Source organism: Sinocyclocheilus grahami, unplaced genomic scaffold, assembly GCF_001515645.1.
Source record: "Sinocyclocheilus grahami isolate Dianchi unplaced genomic scaffold, SAMN03320097.WGS_v1.1 scaffold1729.1, whole genome shotgun sequence".
Classification (NCBI taxonomy): Eukaryota; Metazoa; Chordata; class Actinopteri; order Cypriniformes; family Cyprinidae; genus Sinocyclocheilus; species Sinocyclocheilus grahami.
In genome coordinates, this window is record NW_015506908.1 from 132,368 (window position 1) to 148,245 (window position 15,878).

At 37.9% G+C, this 15,878-nt stretch overlaps 1 protein-coding gene across 1 annotated transcript in view; it reads right to left on the minus strand.

Annotated features, from left to right (window-relative positions):
- LOC107572285 (t-SNARE domain-containing protein 1-like) overlaps nucleotides 1-15,878 on the minus strand; it is a 137,019-nt gene that overhangs the window by 93,465 nt on the left and 27,676 nt on the right. Inside the window, exons 3-8 of the mRNA XM_016258705.1 lie at nucleotides 15,456-15,533; nucleotides 15,278-15,347; nucleotides 5,060-5,150; nucleotides 4,727-4,853; nucleotides 3,866-3,876; nucleotides 3,376-3,531 (exon numbers count right to left, since the gene is read on the minus strand). Coding sequence (XP_016114191.1) covers nucleotides 3,376-3,531; nucleotides 3,866-3,876; nucleotides 4,727-4,853; nucleotides 5,060-5,150; nucleotides 15,278-15,347; nucleotides 15,456-15,533 — 533 coding nt within the window. The remainder of the gene's footprint in view (nucleotides 1-3,375; nucleotides 3,532-3,865; nucleotides 3,877-4,726; nucleotides 4,854-5,059; nucleotides 5,151-15,277; nucleotides 15,348-15,455; nucleotides 15,534-15,878) is intronic.

Consider the following 15,878-nt stretch of genomic DNA (forward strand, 5'->3'; position numbering starts at 1 on the left):
TACTATGTACATTACTGTATACATGCATTGATTTGTGGAGTTTGGTTTATATAGTTAAGTTGATGTAAAAAAAAAAATCTTCTTTACACTATGATTATACTGTGTTTGATTTAATTTGCTATGTAATCGTTGATCTTCCTCTCTTCTGTTTGTCTTGTGCTACACGACCAGGTGATTGTTTTTAGACTAATTAATTGCTGCTCAAAATGAACTCAGATTGTGTTTGTTACTCACACCCTGACATAGGCAAAATGTGTGCACGTCACCTGTTTTTAAAACTTATAGCCATGATGAAATAAAGGCTTTTTAAAACTTTTTGAATAAGATTTGAGTGCCTTGGACTAATATTAATCTTACGAGTTAAAACTAAAAAACGATTCTGATTTATAGCATCTCTAGAACCCGAAACTTTCCCACACTGCTGATTTAAAACAAGCTGGCGGTTCTTTGAGCCCTTGCGTGCCATCTGAGCTCGCCGTTCTTGTTTTGGGTTGGTGCGTTGATCGTCTCTTCGTCGGCTCTTTCCTGTTGTGACAGTTAGCGGTGCATTACCGTGCGCACCCTTCTGGATTGATCGCCTATGACTGACTGTATTCGTCGTCTGACTGCATGAAACAAACCGTGATGGTTCAGGACGAATACATGTACTGTTACACCCCTAGCATTCAGTTTAGATATATAAATTAGATTAAAACTTCCAATGAAAATTGAAGGTCTTGGCAACTAACTGAAAATAATTAAACTAAAACAAATTTTTTAAAAAAAACAACCCTGCTTGGCTAAACAGTGAACAACCTATAGTAATACCAAATCTACAACAGACATGAGCAACACAACACTACAGGCCAAAACTAAACGAGGGTGTTTCCTGAATTGAAACATCTTAAATTGCAGGAGACTTTGTTCTCAATTCAATCTCATAGCTGTGTAGGAGAAACAATTAAGGGAAAAAAGTAAAAAACTTTTTCTGTCTTATAGACCACTAAAATTAAATGAAATCTTGTAAGAAGATGCTTTCAATCTAAAGTTAAGAGTTTTACTAGACTAGAGATTCACAAGCAGATTACAGCATTGCTTGTCTGCCATTTACATCATTTACTGTAGGTCCACTATGCTCTGAAACTTCCATTTCTCACTGAAGGGCAAAAGGGATGCACTGGACACATTTGCAGGGGAGACACGTGTCTGTATTTTTTTCTTCTGGATGGGCCAGGTGTTGCATTCAGATTCCCCTTGAAAGCTGTCCTTTGTCATGCCCTATATTTTCCTTTTTTTTTTACGAATTCATTTTGATGAAATGATGGCTGATGCCAAAGTGTCAGGCAGGTACATCTGGGGTTGATGTCATAAACAGTAGAGGGTGGAGTCTGGCTCCTCCCTTCAAATGTGTCCGTCCTTTCACTGCAATATAGGGTTAATCCAACTCAAATTAGTCTTCCCAGAGGTACAGTTCATTACCCTTGTGGGTCGCCACATAGAAAATCAAGACGGAGAATCCATAACAGCATGTGGAATAACCCCCCGTCCTTTATCCGGCTTGTGTGTGCGTGTCTGTTATTTTGCACGGTTCTCCGAAGAAGGGTTCGCCTGAACGCACAAGCCACCAGAGTAAATGCAAAGTACTCAGGAGGACAGATCAGCTTTTGGAGTGAAAGAGTGAGAGAAAGAGAACGAGGGGGGACTGATTGTACTTTACACAGATAACACACATTCCATCTTCTCCATTTCCCCCGGGAACCCATCTAACAGTAAACGGGAGAGAGAGAGATGGATGAAAAGAGAGCGAAGTAGGCCTCAGAAAGGGCTGCAAATGCTGGTGATTCACTTGAGTGGAGTTACGTGAAGAGGTGGTGCGGGGTAGGCTGGAGGTTTGGGGGGTTGGGAAGGTGGGAAGACGCTAGACAGGAAAAGCACATTGTCAGATATGATCAGCTCTCTTGGGCCCGGGGCCAGAGACCTCCAGAAACTGCGTCAGAGATCTCAGAGCACAGACTCATCCTCATCACCCTTCCGATCACCTGAAAAAAACTCCAATTTATCTATGACTAAAATAACCTGTCAGTTTTGTTTGAGCCTTTCAGGTTTTGTCCGTGTGATGAATGGGAATTTATTTAGAGGGCTGCGGGATGTGGGATTGTTTGATGCCTGTCTGTTAGCCAGATGCGGTAGTTGCGCTAGTAAGCAAGCATCTATGAACTACAGACAGGTCTTCAGGAGGGAAAAGCCATATGTCTTCATTTCAAGGCTTTCTCGAGGTTGTCATCAGTCATTAGGACGTGTGGCCCCTCTCGCTTCTCAACGCCCTACTATTCAAACAAGAAACAGTCATTTGTTTTAGACTCACCATCTGTGTGATTCGCTTTCCCTTTAGCCTTGTCGATAATCACGTCAGGCTGACATTTATTTCATTTTCATATTTGTATTTGAACACCCTGCATCACAGAAAACCAGCGCACGGTGCACGTCTGAAACAAATGGCTTTGAAATTGGCCCAAACGGATGTCACAGAACAACAGAATGACCCCATCATCGCAGGTTCACATCTGTGCAAATGCACATCTGGAGGAAAACAGCTGTTTTACTACAGACGAGACATACTTCAATGGAGCAACGTGATGCTGTTTTTCAGCGGTGTATAAAAAGCCTTCTGCTTGTGTTCTTGTGTCTAGACAGCAGAATAAACCAAACTATTGAGTCTCAGGAAAATTGCTCTGAAAGCTTTGGTAAAAAGACAGTTGCTAAAGATAATGGCTAGTAGCCTAGTACAGAAAGAATGCAGACCTGAGGGTTCTGTTTGTATGGAAATGTAAGTGATGCAACGATGGTCTTTGTTTGTTCTTTTCATGCATGTAAAAAATCTGGAATAAAAGGATGCAGGGCACTGAAGATTATACAGACAGATGAGAAAAATCAAAAATTTTCCGGGGCTCTGAAAAAAATCTACTGATCCTTCCTCAGTTGTTATTATATACAGCCCTATTATAATGCTTTCGTAGCTATTATATACAGTGTCATATTAAGGCTCATATGACACTGAATACTGGAGTAATGGCTGATGAAAATTCAGATTTGCCATCAAAGGAATAAATGACATTTTAAAACATATTAAAAATAGAATACAGTGCTTTTAAATTGTAATAATATTTCATAACATTACAGATTTACAGTATTTTTAATGAAAAAATAAGCCTTGGTGAGCATAATAAACTTTCAAAATCACTAAAAAAAATAATCTTACCGACCCCGACCAGTTATGTGCATTAAAATTTATCCAAATGAGGAAAATAAATGGTCTGTAATAAGAAGATGAGAGGGGTTGGGCGTGACTTATTAATGCAATTAGGTCTTCAGTGGGTGTGGTTATTGAGCCCCCACCTCAATCTGCAGCAGTGCTTCTTCTCTCTGCCTCAGGATCTCCACATCTTCTTCACTGATCTCTGACAGGATTGTTTGTCCATCACCCTCAATGCCCTCCCCCGCTTCGAACAACGGCCCCTCTTCAACCAGTTCACTGAATGGAGTCTGTAGGCTCTATCCACACACAAACACACACACATACACACACAAAGAGAGATACTATTTCTTAAAATATTTAAGAGTACATACAATCCTCAGATTCAGCACTAGATGAGCTCATTGATTTAGCGCATGATATGTGTATGTATGTATGTATATACTGTATATATATATATACATCTATATATATATATATATATATATATATAGTGCTGGGCAACGATTACAATTTTCAATCGCGATTAATCACATGATTTCCTGCGATTAATCGCATTATGCACAAAATTTAATAATTGTCACGATATCAGTCAGCTCTCACTATGGACTACATTCCCCACAAGCCCCGCACCTGTTGTCTATCTGGAGCACACCCAGACATGCAGCAGCTGAGCTAAGGAGAAGTTCAGTGGATTCTTTTTTCACTGGTTTACATTATTACTGCATGAATGGCCTGCACAGATACAGTAGAGGAGACGGGGGACTATTTTAAAACTAAATTTCTTCTAACACAAACATACAGTGTTGACACTTGTTCAGCACATGCTCAACAGAGTTATTTCTCTGCCTGGGAAAAATGTGCAATTGCTTCACTTTGTGAGAAACAACTAGTTAGAAAGCATATTAGAAAGAAAAACAAATGAATACATAAAAAAATAATAATAAAAACAACTTAATATAGATCCCAATTAGTCTTTTGCTTTATTTTTATGTATACTGTAAAAAAATATTTTTCAAAGTTGTAAATAAAACAAAAATTATTAAAGTATGTTTTACAAGAAAATACAATAAGTTTTTCAGTGGGTTACTTGCCGTTTCTTTGTAATTGTTTGTGAAATTTACTAGCATATTTTGAGTGAAAATTCTACAACACATTGACTTTTTCTTTACAGGTAAAAGAGAAAAATATTCAGTAATATTAATTTACATTATTTTAATAGCTTGATGTGTGCTCTCATTTCAGAAATTAATACAAAATATTTTCAAATGTCACAATTGTGACAATGTGAGTAACTTGTATTAAATTTGATATGATTTAAGTCTATAAATGATATAGTTACATTTGGCACATATCAATTTGTCTCATACCTCTTTATACTTTATACCTCTTCATACATTTCTCACATAATGAAAAAAATAAATAAAAAATGGTACAATTTCTCCCCAAATTTTCAAGATTGACAGCAGCTGCAGAAACTCTTACTGTCCTAACCACGTGTGTTATTTTGTGGACAAATAAAGGAAAGCCAGTGTTTCATGTGTACCTTCTGCAGGTCCCCATATCGCTGCACAGAGTCTGATAGCTCTGTTTTGAGTCTCGTCAGACGGAGCCTGTCTTGCTGCGAGGAAACAAAAGAGCATGATTTTAAAATGAACGCTGGTTCAGTTAAACATCACCATAACGTTACGGTGACATTTTATTTTTGCGAGTACAAATGCCAGTGGAATGCTTCATGATAAACCAACATCACTGACTTTACTTATATAAGGGCGATTGTTCCAGAAACAAAAGAAAAATGAGAGATTTAGAAAAGATTAATTTTACCCGTGAAGACCCGCTGATGATGTCAGTGAGTTGTTTAACAAGTTGGCTTGTGCTTGTTATGGCTTTATTGGTTTGCTGTTGTGTGGAATGTCTGAAACAGAGGGAGAAGAGTGCGAGGGGTGAAAAGATAGGTAATCATGCTTTACAAACCACAGAAGATGATTCAAAACGATTCACCAACTATCTCCAGGGTGCAATGCTCTCCAAGCTGGGCTAGGTTTACAGTCCTATTGGATGGATTAGGCTCAACCAATTAAGTAAATCAATATTAATGACTGTGCGACAGAGAAACAACATTGTGCAGTGAGTGACTGTGTCATGGCTGCAGAGCTCACATGATGTCAGGAAGGCTTTAGGCTCCAGGCAGGAGTCAATCTGCCGCCCCGGAGGAGAAGCAAAGGAATAGACGTTGTTGTGTACAGAGACAGCAAATCAAATGGAGGAAAGGTAGCACAGTACAATTAGGTTTGCTGTAAAAAAAAAAGGTTTGCTGTACTGAATGTATTAATAGAGCAGATGAATTCAAGATTGCATAAATTGGGCTTATAGACAGCAATGTTTATGATTGCACAAATGAAGGAGAAGAAAGGGAAGCAGAAGACTATGTGAAGGACAGAACCAATCCACAGGGCTGTCTAGCTTTTGCCCAAGGCCCCAGACCAACAGGGGGCCCAGAATGGTTACAGAAACGATTCATATTTACTAGACTTCACGACTGTGAGACATTCATATTTTAATTGAGAACCAATTCCAAGACTTTGAACTGAATTTGAATTGGCATAGCAAACAGGATGCAGAACTGATTGTTGTGTACAGAGACAGCAAATCAAATGGAGGAAAGGTAGCACAGTACAATTAGGTTTGCTGTAAAAAAAAAGGTTTGCTGTACTGAATGTATTAATAGAGCAGATGAATTCAAGATTGCATAAATTGGGCTTATAGACAGCAATGTTTATGATTGCACAAATGAAGGAGAAGAAAGGGAAGCAGAAGACTATGTGAAGGACAGAACCAATCCACAGGGCTGTCTAGCTTTTGCCCAAGGCCCCAGACCAACAGGGGGCCCAGAATGGTTACAGAAACGATTCATATTTACTAGACTTCACGACTGTGAGACATTCATATTTTAATTGAGAACCAATTCCAAGACTTTGAACTGAATTTGAATTGGCATAGCAAACAGGATGCAGAACTGCAGTTAAAATTTTGAATGGAAGTAGACTTAACATGAAACGAAATTCAAACTAATTCATAACTAGATGAGCAAAGTTATTCAAATTTCGAATGGTGGCTTGGCAAAAAGTTTTATAGTTTAAAAAGCTTTGAAGTTTTAAGGTACATAGGCTAGACCAACAGACTTCCTAGAATGAATTACCTTGAATTTCTTTGAATTGACAAACAGTTCCTCTTCCTGTCATTGTAATCCAAAATCAAATTTTACAGGCAATTTGATTCAAATTCACATTCATGAATCGAAAGGAAGCCAAATCTTTAATTGTGAAATTTGCCCATCCCTGCTAGTTTTGTAGCTTATGTTAAAATATGTACTGTTTTATGCCAAATAACAGAAATGTCAAGTTTAGGTGCTTTGGCAAGTTAAAACATTTGACATGTCGGACATTGAATCAATGTCTATTTTAAGCCATTGACCAATCAAAGCAATCTAGGGTTAGGATAAATGCTGTATGGGATTTCATGCACCCATAAACGCGCCTTTGGTTCACTTCTATTCCTCCGTCTAGCCGTTTTTAATGCTAGAATGCTTCTTTTGTGAAGGGCCCCTGAGACATCCATGCCCTGGGTACGTCAATGTCATAATCCTTCTCTGGAATCAGGGTGAAAAAAGAGGAAACATGGCCTGAAAAAGGCTGGAAAGCAGGCAAAAATTAAGAGAATTAAAGATGTCGAAAACTTGAGCTTGGCTATTTGCAGTTCTGAGCTGGATGGAAGATAGAAGGGAAAAGGGGGCCAACGGGTCAGAAGCTCGTGAACAAATATAATCTCCTGATAGTAATTCCGTTTTCTCCTCATGCGGACCAAGGGGTTTGGATAAGACCATTGATTTAGTGTCTGTGCCCTGCTCCGTCTGATCCCTTCCTTTAAAACCCAAACCAAGACCACCAGCCAGAGTGCCTCCTGCTCCCCAGAGATATGTGTCGGTGAACGTGGGGCCCACCTCCTACTCAAATATTGATTTAAAATGCGAGGATAGAAAAGAGGAGAGAGGCATCAGGCAGAAACATCTCTAGTGCATTCGTTATAGGTGGGGGCATGTCACTGTCGTTCTCAGTCCACGAGAGAGAAACGAGACCAGTCGAGCGGAAAAGCACCTGTAACAATAGAGGCAGCAGCAGTCATGCTGTGAGAACAAAAAAGGCAAAGGTCCACAATGAACGTTCTAATCACACGCCAGAGAATAGGCGAACGTGGCTGAGCAGTTCAACTATAAAGCTTGACTTTGGGCACTTTTTTAATGTGATCAGTCTGTTTCAAGGCTGAACATGAGCAATGACTCACTCCTCTACAGTTCTGCATGCATGGACTTAATATTGCTGGCTGAGATTTTTGGAGAGACCATAGCTTCTCCTGCCTGGAAGTGTTTTACAATGATGGTTAAAATGTAAAAACTTTTTTTTTCTCCCCTCCAGTACTTTTCATTTGAGAACCTCTCCTGGCATTGCTAAATAGGTTGGCATTGGGTTTTAGGGCACGTTTGATAGTGCCTTGTTGCGTCATTCCCAGGAGTGGTGAATTAATAGCTGATATATCCGTCGCTGACAGGTCATCACTTCTCTATAAACTCGGCGGACAGTCTGAGTATTAAAATAAGAGTTCACTCAAAAATGAAAATTCATATTCACCCCTCATATCATTCCAAACATGTAAAACTGAAGTTCTTATGAGGATCACAAAAGAGGAAATTCTTAATCCGACGCAGGGTTATATTTTGCATACAATTACAATGAATTAGAAGCATAAAAGCATAATATGAAAATGTTGTCAGACAGACCAATTTTGTATCTTTACATAAAGTGAACTGTTAAACCAGATCAACTTCATGGGGAAAAAGCCATGAAAACAGTGATTTCATACAGGTCTGGAACAACATGGTGAGTCAGCAATGACAGATATTGTGAATTATACCTTTAAGGCGGCGACAGTTTGAAAATCACAGGGATCACATGCACCAACACAACACTGTCTGAGGCACAACAGGTCAGCGTGGCATCATTTGCATATGTGTTATGCCATTGCCAATGTCACATTAGCGGCAGTTAACCTGGTGCCCGAGATAACAGAACATAAATGTCCTCAGTGAAATGCAGTTGACTGACAGAACATTCAACAAAGAAACAGGCAGAAGAGACTAGGGAAAAATAAAAAAGACCAGAAGGACAAGACCAGACCACAGAAGACTTTCTTTACTCTATTTAAAGCCAATTGGAGGACAGAAGAAAGTCCCATGAAGACAAAAAAAAAGATTTTAAACGGAAATAAACCTGTCGTGAGAGACATTTTTGCTGTCTGTGATCAAATAAAAATGTAACTGCTATAAATCCTTTTATATCTCAACAATAATGCCTTGGATTAGTCATGGCAGTTGTACAAGCCCTTTGAAACGTCCATGATTCAACCTCATTATATTGCACAGTGTGATCCACTGAACACCTTCAATACGCCCTCAATTACAGCTTCCTGTGTTCCCTCAACGGTAACACGTGAAACTCAATATGCCCTACACAATCTCAAGGGTCACCACGTAGTGGTGGAAAAGTTTGGTTATTACTCATCCCACATATTCAAAACCCAGCAGTTTATTTCCCCAAACGCTGTTTAGTCATAGTCCGCATTTAGCATGTTTTGTGTCTGAATCCTCCTCTGCTTTGACTGGCTATGGCCATCTTCAACCTGAACCCCTGGAGAACTGAACAGAGACTGAGTCACTGCTACAGCTGAGGTGGGTTGCTACTGGAGATTATCAAATGAATCTACAAGAAGATAGAAAATGAGGAGGCCAAGGCCAAACAAACACGAAACAGATGGTAATGACACCATCAGTAGCTTTCAGATGGAAAACTGTCAGATGCTCACTTACCCTCTAAAAAAATAAAAGGTTCAAAGAAGGGGTTTTCGCAGCAATGCCATAGAAGAACCATTTTTCAGGTTCTCCAAAGAACGTTTTGGTGAACAGTTCTTAAAAAAACTTAATAATCTAAAGAACTATAAAGAACCTTTGTGGAATTGAAAGACTCCATGAATGTTCTTAATTGAAGCATTGATGCCAATAAAGAACCTGTACGACAAAGTTCACACATGTTGGTATAGGTGGTTTACACATAAGCTAAACATGAATTTAATAATTAATTCAAAACTAAGGTATGTAAGGTGTAAGATGTATACACAAAAAAACAAAAACAAAACAAAACTTGACATACAAAAAACCTACCCTGAGAAAAGTCACTGAAGTAAAAAGTAAAAAGCGCGACAACTTGTCCCAGTCTCCCCCTCTGCGCAGTTCTGCAATACCTCACACAACTTGACAGACAAAAGTATAAAACTTTGTAATTCAATGCTGCCTTGCATAACCTGAACAATACAAATCGAATTTCAAATCCTGACTGGTTACCTGGAGGTCAGAATATAACACAAAGATACTTGTGAAAGTGACTCAAAAGCTATTACTTCTCTCCCTCAGATGTGTGATGTACTGAGGTCATGCTGTGTGAAGTTTATAGGGTATTTACTTTTGTGAGATTTTATTTAGTTTTAGACAGCTGTGTAAGGAACACAAGGTTTTTCTTTCGTAAGGTGTTTGCATTTCTCACATCACTTCCTCCCTGTACTGCTCAGCTTTTTTCTCAGCCATACAGTATTTACGGCCTGGTTTTATAGTCTTATTTCTATAAAAGCTTCTTATTATTTTACCATTTCTAAACAAAATTTTGCAAGGCTATATACAGGTGCATCTCAATAAATTAGAATGTCATGGAAAAGTTCATTTATTTCAGTAATTCAACTCAAATTGTGAAACTCGTGTATTAAATAAATTCAATGCACAAAGACTGAAGTAGTTTAAGTCTTTGTTTTTTTAAATTGTGATGATTTTGGTTCACATTTAACAAAAACCCACCAATTCACTATCTCAACAAATTAGAATACTTCATAAGACCAATAAAAAAAACATTTTTAGTGAATTGTTGGCCTTCTGGAAAGTATGTTAATTTACTGTACATGTACTCAATATTTGGTAGGGGCTCCTTTTGCTTTAATTACTGCCTGAATTGGGTGTGGCACATACACACACATACACACACACACTGTATATATGGTTTAAAAGAGAACGTTGCTGCTACTGCACTTCATTATATTGGGCACTGTTAACGCTGCAGTGAAAAATTATGAGACCACATTTATGACTACTCCGTTAGTAAAAAGGTCAGTCCAGGTCTTATAGCCCAAGATCAAGAGAACCAAGAATCATATATGAATCTTATTGCACCATGAATGCATTCAAAATCTAATAAACACTGTTCTATTTTTTTGTTTTCTATAAACTCAGCTCTCTTTCTGTGATTTTAACAAGTCTAGGGATATAAACATAACACCTATAATCTCTAACAGATGCAATATAACCACACAGAACAGACCTGTGAATATCCCAATTTTCCATCTTGCCTTTTGAGGATGGAGAGTTGTCAGCTGGTGCTGTACTGTATGTAAGCAAGTGTACTCTAAGGTCTACCTTTCTTCTTGCACTGCATCATACTTAAACTTTTTTGTGACAATCAGCTTGCATCTTTTTTTCTGTCAGCTGTGCATGATAATCAACTATTTGTTTTCAAGTGAGTGATACATAATTTCCAGGGATTGTGATTACTGTGAAAATATACATTTATGTCGCCTCTATGCATTAAAAAGTCTCAGTAAAAGCACTCTGCAAACATTAAATGCGAGGAAAGAAACAATTTAGACTACACAGGCACAAAAATCATCACACTCTCTAGATGGCCTTGATCACATGCACTGTGAACTAAAATCAGCAGAATTTATGGGGGAAAAAAACAGCAGCTGTAGTTCCCAGAATTGTACAATAAAACATACAATAAAACCTTTACGTACTGAACTTAAATATATATATATATATATAATATATATATATTTCTGTCATGACAACTCTCGGAGGGATTGGCATGGTAATGTACATGACAATGCTAATGTATTTGGTCTTGGCGTAATAGATCTGCTACGCTGCTGCTGCGGCAGAACAAGTACCGAGACTTGCTACTGCCAATACATCCACAACATGCTGCTGTAATCATGTAAGAAATACTGCTGCTCCACATATAACACATATGAATAACCCCCATATAGCATGCATGAATCACCCCATAGCAGATCTATACAGGTGGAGCTGGGGAAGGTGGAGGGTTTCTGAAGTGCGCTGCAAACTGCTACAGCATACAAAAACGCTAGGTATTTGAATATTGAGCAGTAAGCTCATTGGCTACCGATACAGGAGAGAATCAATCAGATGCCATGTGACAATGAAGTCGTCATGTCAGATTGAGCTAGACCTATCAGACTGCGCCATCTAGAGTTTCATGCCAGAACACACACACATACATATATATATATATATATATGAATGAAGAGTTCAGATGTTTTAATTTAATGGCAATGTATAGGTCCTTTTCTATGTCATTAAAGTGAAATAACTTAACCTAAATATAGGAGCCTGATAAAAATGCTAATTTTAGAAGAAAATTCAGACGGCACTTAGAGGCATTTGCATCTGAACTCTTCATACATACAAACCCGATTCCAAAAAAGTTGGGACACTGTACAAATTGTGAATAAAAACAGAATGCAATGATGTGGAAGTTTCAAATTTCAATATTTTATTCAGAATACAACATAGATGACATGTGTGAGAAAGAACACTGAAACTTAAGTCATTACTGAAAAGTTTCTCATCTGCTGTAGCTCTCAAGAAATCTCGTTCATGGTTGCATATAAAATTAATAAAACATGCCACGCTACATCTCCATTAGTGGTCTACAAAAGAAAGAAAGTCACAGAGGGTAAATAATGCCATAATTTTCATTTTTGGGTGAACATTCAAAGCACCTTTTCAATACCACCAACTACCTGAATGTAATTTTGGTCCTTACAGGCTTAGCATAAGGCTCACCTTCTGTCTACAGAATCCTCAGCAGAGACGAGGACGGACAGTATACTGTGTCCTCCACTCCAAAGACAAAGAGTGTCTCTTAGAAGCCCTGTACGCAGCAGAGCGGAATGTGTAATGCTCTAACAAGCACAATGACAAACAAAGGGTGTGAACGATTAATCCACTTAGTTTTGCTGCGTGTGTTTCTATGATTACAAAGATGGGTCGAATTTAATTAACCAAGTGATTTTTCACTGGAATACGACGCACCGCACGTGTACAAACACTTATTTATTATAATTTTTATTACATTGACTTATGCTTTACTTTATTACATGCCAAATTCTCACTTATAAACAATGTTTAAGGTTGGGGTTAGTAAGAATGTAATGCTTTTGAAAGAAGTGCTTACTAATTTATTCAAAGTTACAGTAGGACCAGTAATGAAATATAGTTGAAATATTATTAAAATAACATTCATTTTAATAAATTGTCATATGTAATTTATTCATGTGATGGCACAGCTGATTTTTTAGCAGCCATTACTCCAGTCTTCAGGGTCATATGATTCTCCAAAAATTTTAATTTGCTAATTTGGTGCTCAAGAAACATTTATTAATATGTAATTTATTCATGTGATGGCACAGCTGATTTTTTAGCAGTCATTACTCCAGTCTTTAGCATCACATGATCCTTCATGCTCATCCAGTCTTCAGGGTCATATGATTCTCCAAAAATTTTAATTTGCTAATTTGGTGCTCAAGAAACATTTATTATTATTACCAATGTTGAATACAGTTGAGGTGTTTAATATTGTGGAAACCGTGATCTGTGCTCTGTTTGATTGATAGGCATCATTACAGATTAATATTTTTTTAAACCGTGGTTGCAGCCTCACTTGAGAGCTTCTAAGACATCATTCCATTTCTGCAGGTTATTAAGAACATTTATAGATTAAGTCACACAACAAAATACCCACAAAGCACACAAAACAGTTTTTCCCTTCTATTGCCAGTCTCTGAAGTCCACTCTATGTCAGTGCATTTTTAGCGCACTGGCAGTCCATAACTTGGCTTGCCTGTGACATTGTAGAGTGCACAAATGTTTGTATATGTGTGTGTGTGTGTGAGGAAGTTTTGGGGGGTGGGGAGGGGGGCAGTCTGCCAGGGCCTTTGGGCGACATATCACCATCTGGGAGGTATGACCCTGGAACTGCGAGGTTTCCGTGGAAACTGACTGTAATAGAATCATGACTGGGGTGCAGCAGAGGGCAGAAAGTGTAAGAAAATGGGTAGAGTCAGAGAGCGAGCGACAGAGAGAGCGAGAGAGGGGGTTGCTGTCAAGTGCCCTGTTTGGAGCAGCAGGATTAAACCTGGCACGTAGGGAAGCACATTCAAGGTCAACTAAGAGACAGCAAAAGAAAAAAAATAAAGAAGAAAATACGGATAAATGTGAAAAGCATGAGTTACAGTAAGTATGGTACTTAAAATATACACTCACTGTAGCTGGTTTGCTCATGTTGATATTTATGGACTTCCGTTGACTTATGAGAGAAGTGTTATTGTGCTATTGTGCTGTATCCTCCTTAACACATCGCTCACAATGAGACAAACGAATAGTTCACCCAAAAATGAAAATCCTGGCATTATTTGCTTCTCTTATGAACATTCCAAACACAGCTAGAACGGAGGTCAAGATTTACAGTGAATAACGATCACTTTGTATCATATGGCTTCAGAAAACTTGGAATACAGCACATGACTCATACAAACTACTTTTATTAGACTTTTATGTTGCTTTTGTGTCTTTTTAAAGCTAGAAAGCCTTGCTTTCCATTCTTTGTAACTGCATGGAAATAAGTGAACAGCACAATCCTTTAAAATCCACTTTTTGTGTTCTACAGAGGAAAAAAAGTTAGGCTTGAAACACCTTTTTTTGGATTAACTGCTCCTTTAAATCATTGTAATTAATGGTGAATGTTCATACACCAATATTTGAATATTTAAGTATATTTTCATAATAAAAAGTAATTTATTTTAAAATTAAAATGTGTCACCAAAATGTAGGCATCAATCCCTAATGGAGAGTTCAAAAGACTGAAAAAGTGAGAGATGCAAAGAAAAAGCGAGAGAAGCAGGTGCAACTTTGTTACATGCAGACGCTAATGAAGTGGATAATATATATATATATATATCAGATCAGATATATCCCAGATAATCAGATATTTTCCACACTAGACTTTTCACATCAGCTAATGACTCAGGTGTGCTTGAGACTAGCTGTCCGCAATAAACCTACACTTCATACAATTCCCTACAAGACAAGACTGTAGCAGTACACAAGGGAAATGTTACACGGTTATGCAGTTTGTGATATAATTTTAGCTTATAATTCTTTATTGTCTAGCGTGCAGTCACTCCACAAGAACAGCAGAGGGTGTAGCAGTAGAAAGACATTGCTGCTTATCTCATTTGGTTTTAAGCAGCCAATCTGCCCAAGGCTTTATAGCTAACAATAGATGTCATGTTTGCGCCCTAGGGATGGCGATTCTTCAAGGGAAATAAAAACAACCGCACACACACTAGACTGTATTAGGTTTTCAGTGCTTTCATTAACAAAAAATGGTTGATATAATTGATGATCCGCCACTGGACACAGATTGTGTAATGCATTTCAAACAACAGCAATTTCAGACCAGCTACTTTGTCATCGGAAAGAAATTTAGTAATTGTGGCATCCTGACTACAAAAGTCAGATGAGTAATCAATACATGTTGGGCGGTAGGCCATGAAACAGTGAGAGCGAGCACTCAGATGTTGGTCAGTTTCAAAGCGCTCTATAGAGAGTCAGCAAAAGGGAAGCTATTAAAACCACTGAAGGCCAGTGAGAGAATATCATGAAATCATAATATAGCACAAATCTGCTTTTCTCTACTGCAATAAAAGGTCCTGGTTATTTTTTTATATAGGTGTCAAGGTCAAATCACCTTTAGTATGCAATCTTATGTTTACGTGTGTGTGTGTGTGTGTGTGTGTGTGTTGACTTACAAACTCTGCCGTAGCTCTGCTGTGTCTCTGGATGTTCCCAGCGATTGAAGATTCTTCTCTAGTGTTACCACTGAAAAGAACAGACAGAAACTTCTGTTTATAAATCTGTCACTTTCACCTCACGACTCATACCTTATGCCATCCAAGTTCCGAATATTTGGAGGCTTTTTAAACTCACCGTTAGCATTGATCTGAAAGATGTTAGAGGAGGTTTCCTGGAAGACATCTTGCAGCTCTGAGGGACTGATTTGCGTAGCTGTAGAAGGAAAAAAGTATTTACATATTGACAATTTTATTTAAATGGTAAGCACAGCCTTTAAAGATGATGTTTGGTAATTTATTGGATGTTCAAATAGTATCCCAGCCAATTTATTCTAAATTAGTGATATTAAAACAAATAGTTCAGACTCAAATCTGATTGGATGAGCATGAAGGATCATGTGATGCTAAAGACTGGAGTAATGACTGCTGAAAATTCAGCTTTGCCATCACAGGAATAAAAACGATTATTTTAAATTGTAATATTATTTCACAATATTACTGTTTTAACTGTATATATATATATATATATATATATATATATATATATATATATACACAC